Source organism: Antechinus flavipes, chromosome 4, assembly GCF_016432865.1.
Source record: "Antechinus flavipes isolate AdamAnt ecotype Samford, QLD, Australia chromosome 4, AdamAnt_v2, whole genome shotgun sequence".
NCBI classification, from domain to species: Eukaryota; Metazoa; Chordata; class Mammalia; order Dasyuromorphia; family Dasyuridae; genus Antechinus; species Antechinus flavipes.
The window spans coordinates 372717969-372731239 of NC_067401.1; the positions used below are offsets into that span (position 1 = coordinate 372717969).

General features: G+C 35.6%; 1 protein-coding gene across 1 annotated transcript in view; it reads right to left on the reverse strand.

The window, feature by feature from the left end:
• Positions 1–2452: 2452 nt before the first annotated feature.
• PROX1 (prospero homeobox 1) overlaps positions 2453–13271 on the reverse strand; it is a 58981-nt gene continuing 48162 nt past the window's right edge. The window contains exon 5 of the mRNA XM_051998385.1: positions 2453–8226. Within this exon, the coding sequence (XP_051854345.1) occupies positions 8041–8226 (186 nt within the window). The 3' untranslated portion in view covers positions 2453–8040. The remainder of the gene's footprint in view (positions 8227–13271) is intronic.

The following is a 13271-nucleotide window of genomic DNA, read 5'->3' on the forward strand; positions in this document are numbered from 1 at the left end:
ACTTTTAAAACCAAAAGCTATATATAATGAGATTCATAGCTTTATATTCAGTATACTGCTCTCCTTTATACACAAAAACACTTCGGTCTTTTAGTGTTTGTCAAATTCAGAATAAGGAAAAAAATATTTTTTAAAAAAATGGCTAGTCATAGATTTATGGAGTTTTAGCTTTGGAGGAGTCCTTAGAAACCATGCGATCTGACCTGTACCTGACAAAAGGATCCCCTCTGAAGGATATCTAGTCCTTGGATATCTAGATTTTGCTTGAAGACCATTGAGAAATAAAGGGTTAAATATTTCCCCAGTTAAAATGGTGAAATATTCTACTGTCTAAAATCTATTGCCTAATTTGAAAAACAACAACATAGTTTTCTTAAACTTGCTGTTTAAACATAAACAAGTCAATGGAGGTAATTTCTCTTGAAATTAACATTTTTCATGATTTAGGATGAATTAGGATGGAAGATTACCTGTGCCAATTCAAAACAGATTATAGATGGCCATTAGGAAGAGGGGCTTATCTGTTCCCAACAGCCTTTGTGGTACTTGTAAGGTCCCACATAGGCAGAAGATTTTCCTTTCCCAACCTCTAAAGAAAGAACTCCTGGTCATAATATTTTGGGAGGAGTGCATCTCAGACTCTATACAAAGAGCTAAAAATGAACATTTTCTTATGTCACTTAATAAACTCGTCCATTGATTTTCAGGCATCCTCTACCAAGAGGAAGATATGGTTAAAATGTAAAACATTTAGCATTCAGGCCAAAAAAAAAAAAAAAAGATATGACTAAGATCCAAGAGATTTGGATTGTTCCTACATTATTTAATAAGGCAAATAACTTTGCTTTATTAGGAACTTTCCAATGTACTTGTATTGTTTTATATTAAAATTACCTGAGTTTATATCTTTTGTTCATAAAAGAATGATGGCAGGGACTGTGACTTAAATTTTGTATCCTCTGAACTTTGCATACAGTAATTGCCTATTAAATGCTTCAATATTGAAGTAGTGAGTCTCCTAAAAGTGGAAAACAGTGCCGTGAAAAGATTGCTGAATTTTTGAGTCAAAAGGTTAGAGGTCTTGACATTGTGTGACTCTGGGCAAGTTACAAAATTTCTATCTTATTATTTAATCCAACAAGACTGAAGCCTAAAAAAGGGGAATTGAGGTAATAACTTAATGGCAAGGACATCAGAATCAAGGACACAAATCTGAATCTTGACTCATCTATTTGTGTGACCTTAAATAAGCTCCCTCTTAGGACTGTGACTTCTTTATCCATAATGTTATCATTGTACTATTTGATCTCTAAGATCACTTCAGTCTCTAAAGTCTTATAGCTCATTCCTCTAGCTGCTGGATTAAGAAGGAAGTTTACATTAAATAAAAGCAAATGAAAGAGAGGGAATAAGTATGTATATAGTGCCTACTCTATAACTTTTACAAATATTATCTCATTCAGTCCTCATGACAGCCCCCTGAGGGAGGTGCTATTATTATCTTCATTTTTACTGTTGAAGAAATGGAGGCAAAGAAAAGTCAGATATGAATTCAGGTTTCTCTGATTTCCAAACCCTGTAGTCCATTCCTTATACCACCAACTTTGTCCAAATGATAAGTGGAAGGAGAGGAAATTTTTTTTTCCTCTAAAGCCAAACCACATATACTAACACGTCTGGGAAGTTTGGCTAGAGGAGAGACTACTCTAAACCCATTTATAAAAGACAGGAGTAGCTAGTCAGTCTTGAAATTTTCCAGAATAGAAGTCACAAAAGCTTTGGGTTCTCCTGGAACAGTTTACAAAAGAACAATTAACATTTCTATTACCCAATCAGGGTTTCCAAGATATTTATTATACTCTCTAGAGGGAGACAGTGTATGCGCAATTAGCCTTATTTTACAGATGAAGAAATCAAGTTCAGATTTGAAATAAATGACTTGGCTAAGGTCACTTAACTTGGAGGTGTCAGAGCTTAATTTGAGTCTTCCTGTCTCAAGTCTATTACCTTTTCCCATTTCCCCCTCCCTCTCCCCTAGGCTGCCTCTCTTTATTCTATGATTTTAGCAAGTAGGTGAAATGTGGTCATGTTTACGTCTTCCTCTGAATCATCTGGAGTTAGTGACTGTGGGGAGAAAATTATAGCAACAGTTTGACCCAACCTGGCTTTGTGTTCTTCCTCATAAGGGATAAACAAAGGTAAATTTGTCCTTGGAATCAACCTTGTGGCAATAGGAGGTTACCTGGAAACCCTGAAATCTGGGTGAATCAAACAGCCCAGGTAACAAAAGGCATTTGTATCATTGGTGTTCGGGGGCCCAGTTGTCAGGTTATATCATCCAGAATATTAGGGGATAAACATTATTAACCACATCATAGTACTGAGTGGACCTCGACCCCACATTCAAATCCCCTAAAAGATATTTTCGGAAAAAAAATCCAAAGCATATCAATGAGCTTGTAATTTATATTTATTTTGCACAAGCTTGCATATATACTGCACATACATTCAGTTTAAGAGAAGATGGAAGGCACACAAGGCAATTGAACTACTGTATCCTTTAAGTGGTACAAAGCAAAAAGGTCAAAGTTTGGAGAGTATACAAAAGCTTAAAACACACAAAATAAAACCCCATTCCCACCCTACCCCCAAACAACATCTTTTTTTTTTTCCTGTTTTAAAATTTAGTAGCTGCCAAACTAAAATGTTCACTTTGACTTTAAAATCAATTGTCTACTGCACCTTTTAAAAATTTATTTAATATGGACAGGGAATCTCATTTTTTAAAATCATATCATCAATTAATATTACAGTACATCCTTGGTAATACAAAATTGTACACCTTCATCAAATAAATTAGGATAAATTAAACCAATAAATTATGCAAAGTCTTTAGAACAATAGACAACAACAACAACAAAAAATTCCACAGTTGAAATTGCCTCTAGCTAAAAAACAAAACAAAACAAACTCAAAAATTGACTTTATCAGTTCGGTTATTGTACTATTTTCAAATTAAAGGGTCTTTATTACAAAAAAAAAGAGCTTAATGCTATTTACAACATATTGCTAAATAATATAAAGGCAGTGTCTTGTCACTTTTTTAACTATATACAAATGAGTAATGGCTGGGATGATACCAGTGTGAACTTTAACCTTTGACTCTTCTAGGGAGCTTTCCATCCTACTCAATATGGGTTTTCTCAGTCTGATTTCTGCTTCTGTAGGGGGCAACTCAAACACACTTGTAAACAGTTTTTGTCCCCTTAAAGGGAGGACCTATGTTTTTCCAAAACACAGAATGAATAAATCTTCATGTGAGAGGACTAGCCCAAGAAATGTACGTCTCCTGGTTGTTGCTCCCTGTCAGACAGACTGCATTTTACTGAATGTCAGATTTGGGAGAAGGAATTGTAACCATCAAATCCCACACAAAAAAGTGTTTCTAAGAAGACCCAAAGGCTAAAAAAAAAAAAAAAAAATACCAGTTTTTAATCCCAGCTTTGAATGAGCCTTTCTTAGCTTCAGTTTATAGATGGTTTACAACCAACAGTTCTACAGAAAACAAAATTGCATTTCCTTCAACATAACAGTTAAGTGCAATACAGTAACTGATACTCATATAAACCAGTTACATTCTTTTAAGGGGAGCTTTTTGAAAACAATGCCTCTTGGAATATTCAAACACACAGTTGGTACCAGAAGGAAACATTTGCACTAGTCACATCAATGAATACTCTATAATACACATGGAAAATCATTTTTGCTCTAACTTCGCATGTACAATGCTTATTCTGGGAGATCTGTAAACCACTCTTCATTTACAAATTTGTCAATGCTGCTGGTGAAAATCCTAGTTTTAAAGCCACAAATATCTTCACCTTTATATCTTAACATTAACCTATGGAAAAGAAATTTTTGTTTTACTTATTAAATGACTTCATGTACATAGAAAAAAAATTCTGTAATTTTTACAGAAACCGTATCACCCTTGTCCTTGACATCTGATGAAAGAGACTGTTATCTTTTAAAAGTAGAGAGGCTTGGATTTTGAAGAATGCTTTCAACTATCTATACAGTTACTGAAGTGTTCCTAATAAATCCAACAGATGTTTTGAGAATGTCATTATTAAAATCTTATGTCTTATGCAAGAACAGCCATAAGGTTAAATATTTACATTGCTTTATAAAAGTTCCCCTCTTGGTTTTGTTTTGTTTTATTTTTTATTTTTATGTTTTTGTATTTTTTTCAAAGGTATTCACCCACTTCCCTGGTACAGTAACAAAGATTCTGCAAACTTAAAACACTTTTAATTAAATAATACTCAGAGGCACAAAGCAAACCTCAGGAATATATATGGGTGAACATTTCCTTAAATAATGCCTACATTCTAACATATTCCACTTGTTATACCATTTAATGTGAAACGTTCTCATTAAACAACCAGAATACAGTAAGAATTAAATGTTTTGCAGTTGCAATAGAACATTCTTTTCACAAAACATAACAGATGTCTAAAATAGGATCTTAAATCTAGATAGGAAAAAGGTAAGCTTTTCACTTCACACGCATATATATATATATGTATATAGATAGATTCTGTATGTGTCTATTCACATGTATACTTATGCATACACATGTATAGCACATCATATGAAATATTGCTTCTATACTACTTTTCTTTAGGCTAAGAAAACACAAGATTTGCACCACAGTTACAAAAAATTGGCTTCTACAAGAATTTTCAAAACTTGAATGCTGCTCAAACAATTGAGGAAAAAATAATTTGCGTTATCAAACTGTTCTAAAAATTCTCTTCTTCAAAAACGTAGTCTGCCGCTTTGTTTTTTTTTTTTAAAAAGACACAAAATATGCATAGCTATCAACATTATGTCAAACAGCCAGAAAAAAAATCTAGTGTTTATTGCAGCTGTAGTAATTGGAAATAAAGTCTAAAAGATGAAATTGAAAGCCACAGAAGGCACAAGAACAATTGTACTTGTGGGAAAAAACTGGTATTTTGAAGGATTTTTTTTTTAAATCCTTCCGCTGGTGCATTTAAGGTCTAGGCACAGACTATAACCTCAAGTGTGTATGCAGAAAGAAATCAGAATTAGCAGAAAATGAGTGGCAATGTGGTCATTTCAACAGGGACTTTAAACTCTTTTCTCTGTCTAAACTCTCCCCCACCACAAAAAAATTAGCCTTCTCTAACCTAGTGAAATTTCTTTTAGGGAGAGTTGGCCAAACCATCTGAAAAAATGGCAGTTTGTACTTTCAATTAAATAAGAATTTTTGTCACCCAAATTTTTGTCATTTTTGATGCACTAAGAGGCATAAGATAATATGGCTGTACTGGGTGGGGAACTCCCCTGACCCAAAAGCAAAATGAAGGATTATTCTTTATAGAACCAAGCAATGAAATGTTTCCTGCAGATTCAGTTTCTACTCTGAAACCATTTCTATGCCTCAGTGAAGATTGAGAGTCTTTTACTCTTGCTAAATAAATGCCACAGCATCTAGGTGTGAATCTACAGTTTTGCTCACTTAATTGAATAAGATGGAGGGAAAGGGTGGAGAGTATGTGTGGTTGAGGGACAGAATTGTAATTTAAAAATCAATTCATTGTAACTGAAGGATCAGTTCCATTCCAGATCAAGAAAAGATATAGCAAGTCTTCCACAGAGTCTGCATAAAGTATGGCTTTGCCTTTTCCTGTTGTCAATAGCAATGCAGTATTATAACACCATGTCAGTAACATTTTAACAGCCAAGGACTAACATGATCCTAATTTGGGCCCTGTAGATTACCTTCCCCTCCCTGGGTAGCAATACCCCAAGAGGGGTCTATCACCAGTTGATCATCTCTTTACTTAATGTAGATCACATTGTAGACTTATTAAATGCCATAGTTGCCAAATCATATTTTTTAAAAGAAAAAAAAGATGCATATCCTGTTGATGTATCCATCCTTTAAGAAAAGTAAGCTGGAAAAAAAAAAAAGATGTGTTTTTGTGTTTGACACATTTTGAAGCTGCTGGCACTTCATCCCATGTTATTGTTTTCATTGTCTATACGGCAGGGATCCTGCCTGTGCTTGGGAATAATGACAGGGCATCATAGGATTGGGCTGTTTAATTTGAAGTCAGCAGGTTTTTAAGGCTTTGTGCTGACAATAATTGCTTTCATACATTTCTGTCTATCAGCAGTATTTATAAATGAAGTGAAATTGCAGTGATCAGGTCAGCTCTTTAATCACATGGGTAAACTTTCACTCTCCAAAGTCAAATGCAATTTTGGAATAGAAAAAAAGTTAAGGAAATGCCATATTTATGTTCCCTATGGTCTAAATATCAGATTTGTTAATGAATCATTTGATGAAAATTGTTTTTAACCAAAATACCTGATGAAAGGGGAAGGGATGGAAAACACTAGTGAACAATAAATTCTTACTGCATCTGTTCAAAAAGAAATAAGAATAAAGAAGTATAAATGCCATCAGATGTGGTTTTTTTAAAGTAAATATTGGACAGTATACATTTGAAAATTTGAAAATAATTTAAAAAGAACCATTGAAGAAAGCACAAAGAACTAGCAGCTAGCTTTCTTATATTATGCTGAGATAGTGTCACTTACATTAATCCCAAACTTTCTTATACTGTACACTCACTCTACTCATATTTTGGTCAATACTAGCTTCTGTGTTAGAAGAGACTGGTAGCACATCATTCATTTTTAAAAGCTGCACAGAAAAGCAAGGGAAAACTCAGGTTGTCATCACTTTGCATATCCATCAAGACTGAGGGACTGACTTATTTTGTTACATTGTAGGTGCTTAATAAATGCTTGTGAATTTGAAGGATCATCTTTTTTTATTTGGGGGGGTAGATGGGTGGAAGGGTAATTCTTATATGTGTTCCTGTGACAAGATGAAGTCCAAGCAAACTTAATTGCTATTAAAAAGTTTCCAGCATAACCAGGAATTGAAAATCCAGGATGGGATTATTTTTCTCTTTCTGTATAAAGGTAATTCAGACAATTATATGGGGGGGAGAACTTAAATATCAAGTGGAGAGAGGTTTGTTTTTTATACAACTTTAAGCAAAGTTGAGCAAAGAGTAGGTTTGAAACTTGTGTGCCTTTTAATATCTGAAGCAAGATGAGGGTAAATAGAAAAGATTTAAGTTTTACTTTGTGGAGAATGAAATATGTTCTGTTTTTTTTTTTTTTTTAACAAGAGGACCATACTGTAAAATGAGAGAAGTGGCTAGACCATCATGCATGAATTGCCAGTCTTAACCCGAAAGGATTAATCTTGTGCAAAATCGGTTTGCCTCAATAAGAAGAAACTGGCATCTAAGTCATTAATTTGGGGGGTGGGGATAGTCATCATTCCTATTAGGAAAAGGTTGATAGCTTTTTGTTATTTTGTTTTGTTTAGAAATCTGGTCTTCTGGGGGTATCACTTTAGGCAATGAGCTGCTAAAAATGTCATTAGCTGTTTTTAGAGATGAAAGCAAAAGCAACATAATTAGCTAAATAAAATAAAACTAAGCTTAAATAGTGATTCCATAGAGTTTCAGACCTTTTTAGCAGTGAAAACAAGAGGAAACTTCATTGTCTACAGTAGTGTGCCATGATGCTGGTTTCCCTCAGCCAAAATGCCACTTAGCAGCAAGCCATGTATCTGACAGAAGCATCACATACATGATGCCCTACCTTGCTAAGACAGGCTTTACCCACTTCAAAATTCTTCTCCCTGAAAATGGACCCCATTTAAGTCTCCAAATGTTAAGGGCCTTGGGCAAAAAGTAAACTGAAGGCAGAAGGACAATTCAGTATCCCCTTGCAACAGAACAACACAAAAGAAAAAAAAAAGAGAGAGTTCATGAGGAGGAGGCAGAATTACCAGCTGATTTCATAAACATATCTATGCCTCTCATACACATGTATATGAAATCAAAATTTAGATACACATAACTTGGGCATCCAAAGGGGACTGCTACTTTTCATACATTCAGAAAGAGTTGTTGAAAATCTCTATTCATGAAGAAGCTCTTGTAGGCAGTTCGGGGATTTGAAAATCTCAGGGACTTCACTATCCAGCTTGCAGATGACCTTGTATATGGCCTTCTTCCAGGAAGGATCAACATCTTTGCCTGCGATAATGGCATTGAAAAACTCTCGTAATGTGATCTGTGCGACTTCCAGGAATCTCTCTGGAACCTGCTGATACAAGGAGACAATGGCATTAATAAAGTTTTCAGTTTCAAGTCTCCAGTTCTTCAAAGGAAACTAAGCTAAGTTCTTTCTTTCAGAAAGCAGCTTATATGGCACCTGCATTTTCTAAAAATGGCAGTCCTATATTCTTTTATGTAAAAGTTGTTATATATAGTAGCATAAGGAGCACAGGATGGGTAGCTCAGGGGACTTTTAGCAATAGGATCCCACAAGGAAAATACTGAGGTTGACTGAAATCACAAACTCCTGAGTTCTAGAGTGGTTCTTTGGGAATGGGGGTTGGGAAGAGAAGACGAGATGACATGACATGCCTGGGACCTTACATTACAAAACAGAAATGAAACTGAAAGTTTTAAAAGTGAAATTTCCCAAAACTATTTCTCCTATTTCTCCAATCATTCCCACTATAAATTCTAAATGTTTTCATGCAGATAAACATTTGGGCTCCAAAACTGACAAAAATAATAATTTAGAAAACAAAAAAAGAAAGCCAGATAAAGTAATGAACTTTAAATAAGTTACAAAATATATGGAAATCTAAAATATCACACCAGAACATAGGAATATAAAATCAAAAGGGACCAACTTAGTAAAGTGGTCCAACTCCTTCATTTTACAGTAGGGAAAATTAAGGTCTATTGATTTGCCCAACATCATACAAGTAATAAAATGACAGAACCAGGATTCAAATTCAGATCATCTGACTAAAACAAATCCTCTTTTTATTTTACCATATTGCCTCTCAGCACTTAGTTCTTAGATAGTTGATAAGATTTGACAGATCATTCAGTCTGTCATAATACTTGAGAAGTCACAACTATCCCAATATAATTTGTATGATTTTAAAAAGAATGTTGATGTTACATTGGTCACTTTAAACCATCTTTCTTTGAGAGTTGGATCTACATGAGGAGACATGTCCTATGGATTGATGAAACTTTAGTTTGCCTACTCTTTTAAACTAAGATTATGGCTCAATCTTTTGAGATAAGGATCCCTTTTTAAGCCCCCAAACTTTTAATCTGTTCCTTCCAAAGTGTTGGAGGAAAGAGGGATTTTTTTTAGTGTTATCTCTCTTATTTATTTACTTATTTAACAATCCAGACTGGGAAGTTAGTGGCTACTGATGTGCTTGTTTGGAATCCTTTGAAAATTCCCTGAGATAAAATGTGGATTTCTTTCCATAAGATGTCCCTGAAGGGATCATTATCATAAATTATTTCTGAAAGTGTAAATGAATGCCTAGTGAATTTCTTTTAAGTGAGTACAACTGTATTAATATGGAAAAAAGAATATCATTTGATTTTTACATTCTTTCTCTATATGTGTTTGTATAAATATAAAAATAAACATATTGCAGATATGTAGGCAAAAATTTATAAAAGTATACATATAGAGTGAGATATTCTCTGTTTTAGATATATAATTAATCTAAACAAAAGATATTTAAAAATTTTTAATACTTCATTCCTTTCTTCTCTTTTTGTCTACAACCAATATTTGCCATGACTGTAAGGATGTAGAAACAAAGACTAAATGTCCCTATTTTCACAGTTAAATTCGTCTTCTCAAAGTTTATGGGCTTCCTCAAATGATTTATTTCTTAGAGAATAAAAATACTGTGATGACTGTCTTGAGAAGTAGGACCCTACTCCTTCATATAATGTCAGAGACAAAAGAGACAAAAATTTATGAAATACTTGCCATGTGCCAGGCACTCCGCTAAGCAGGGGGGAGTGAGGGTGGCAGGGAATATAAAGAAAACAAAATAGTCTCTGCCCTCAAGGTATTCTATTTCTATTAGGAGAAAGATCTTTAGTCCAATACTCTCATTTTTCAAATGAGACTGAAACTCCTGGTTATTAAGTATGTTTCCCAAGGCCATATAGCAAGTTAGTAGAAGATCCACGATAGAATTCAGATCTCCTGTCTTCCAGGCCAATGTTCTCTGTTACTTGGATGACTTAACCAGATTTGGGGTAAAATGAACCTTTGTAGCAGCAACCACAAGCGTTTCCCTTGAAGCTGTTCTCTACCTTACCAAATGTGAGAAGAAAGGAGGCATTGAGGTGAGTGTGGATTCCAAACCCAGTCTTGCCCCCTCCCTGGACCTCAGTTTCCCCATCTGTACAATGCAACAGTTGGACCCAATGTTTTCTAAGATTCTAAGTGTAAATCTTCTTGTATTTTCCCTTCTAACCCCTTTCTCCCCCCACCCCAAGATACTATTCCCAGTAGGAAATGTTCTACAAAATCTCCTGAGTTTTCTTCTTCTGTTGTGAGCACATGTGTGAGGAGGAAGGAGGGGGCCAAAGGAGAGCTGGGCTTTCCTGTTCACTTTTTAATGGTTACAAAAAGCCATTTAACTGTCATTTGGAGAGCATCCCTTCTTTCCTCCCTCTCCCCACCCTTCCACCCTCTCCCCACAGATAATCTTCACATTTTATCCAATAGGCTTTATTGAGAGGAGGAATCTGGCTGGAGAACAGTTAGACTCTGCAACTATCCACTATAACTGCTTGGTTTGGGAGCTGTTAGCCAAATGTTACAAAACCATAACCAAAGGCATTTATTAAAATAAACATTTCAAGAAGGATGGTGATACCAGCCACCAGAAATAGAGGAATTCAGATCTTTTCCTTGGCTCCAGAGAAGTGTCACAAGAAAGCAGCATGGAGACTTGAGAGGAATGGTGCCCATGGCTTAACTAGAAAGACAATAAGGGCAGCCACTGTAGGTGAAGCCCAGAGAACAGTAGTAAGAAAAAAAGCTTATATATTCACAGCTGACATTCACACAGTATTTTATACATTCCATGTGATCCTCCATATAGGCCTATAAATTAGGCAGGATAAACACTATCATCCCCATTTGACAGAAGAGAAAACTGATGTTCACTCAGAGATGAAGGTCTTTGCTTAAGATCACATAACTAAAAAGGAGAAGAGTCAGGAAACAAATCCATATCTTTTAACTGATGATAGCTCAATTTTCTTTCTGTTATATCCAATTGTCTCTCCAGAGGTCATAGTTCTCATTTTCTACATGGAAGTCATTCCTTACCACTCCAAGCTCAACAGAGAATGGTAGTGAAAGGTGAGAGTAGGAGGGTCAAAGACAGAAAATAGAAGGAAGGGTATCTTCTCTAGTTTGAGTGTGTGTGTGTGTGTGTGTCTGTGTGTCTGTGTGTGTGTGTGTGTGAGAGAGAGAGAGAGAGAGAGAGAGAGAGAGAGAAAGAGAGAGAGAGAGAGAGAGAAAGAGAGAGAGAGAGAAAGAAACAGTGGTAGAGGGAATGAATGCAGAAAGAAGATCAGGGCTGCTAAAAGGAAGTATAATTCTTGGAAACAAAGTTAATTATTCCTCTGAGTAATAATGGCCTTTTATTCCCTACTCTTCTCCTCCATGTTGTTTAATGGTTATTAGTGGGTTGTATCCCATATTTGTTTATGGATTAATTTGGCAATTAATCAGATACTGCCTTATATCTCTTATAACGATGTCTTAAATGACCATATAATTCTTGTATTGTCACAATTTATATTGTTTATATTATTTTCTGCCTTGCCAAGAAATGAGTAACTTGAAGGCAGTGGCTAAGCCTAATACTTCTTTGAATTCTTTATACCAGCTAATAGATGTTTAAGAAGCAATGTGATATAATCAGACTCTGCTGAGGTAGGAATCATGAAGAACTGAGTTCAAAACCTGTCTCTTACACTTTATTTGTAGTGACCAATGACAAGTCACAATCTTTGAGTCTTAGTTTTCCCATCTGTAATGAGAAAGTGACTCACAGAATTGTTGTGAGTCTCAACTGAGAGTTATATGTATATATGTATAAATATATAGATGTATATTTATATAAAATGTCATTATTATTGGAATATAATTAGGCTGATATAATAAACCTTATCTTCTGGGTATATCTTATATTGTATTTAATAGCAACTAGATGCTTATTAAATGAGAGCTGATAAAGAGAAAATGAAATAGAACTTTTAGAACTAGGAAAGGCATTTGGAGATCATCTAGTTCAGGTCCTGTATTTTATAGAAAAATAGCTGAGGCATAATTTGCCATGGGTCAAACACCTGGGCAGTGGCAGTGGCAAGGCTGGAACCCGGCTTTACTGACAACCTGTCCAATACCCTTTCCACCACATCGGGCTGTTTGCCTTGGGAATTCATTGAGTGCCATTTTGACCTCAGAGTGGCATCTCTACATAGCAGTATTATGATGGAGAAAATCCCCAAGAAGGCTTGGAATTCATTAATAAACAAGGCTGGATCTGCAGTTGCTTTGGTTATTGGGTCATTGGTAGTGGTGGTGAGGGCAATGAATTCTTCAGTTAATACATGAATAGATTAGCCACTTCTCACTAATGCTAGCTAACCTTGGAATAGACTCTGTGGGATTGCCATGGAGGTCAGATGACAATGTCCTTCTAGTTAGTACCTCAGTGACTAGACTCTCAAATGGAGATCAAGGAGTATCTAACTCTAAATCCTGCTATATGCTGAATGTTTTTGGTTTTGTTTTCCTGAGAGAATCATTCTATTCTAGTCTTCCAGATACAATGCTACCTACTTAGTCTTGGGCAAAGGGGGTGAGGGAATGCCTTTTTAAAGGTATTCTTGCAGTTAAAATAAGGCAAAGGGGGCTTTAAAAAAATTATGCTGGGGGTGGCATGGGAGGTGACAGGGAGGACCATAATTTAGGCTCATACTATTGACTCTATGCTTTTCTGTAGCTCTTTACACCTAATGGCTTTCACATCACTAATAAACATCTGCCGAAAATCCCCTGGTGACAAGTAAGCCGTTGTCTGGGTTTCTTTTAATAGAACTCAACTATCTGCAGAATGAACTCCTGAGTATCTTCTCAGCATCAGGTGGCAGGAGTCAATCAAATGACCCCAATGTAAGACAATGTGGACTCAGTGGAGGGGGTAGAAGGGGTGGGGGGGAGGAGAGGCAAACCTGACCCCACTCTACTGTTTCAGAGGAGTCACGCCATAGCTTCACTTGCAC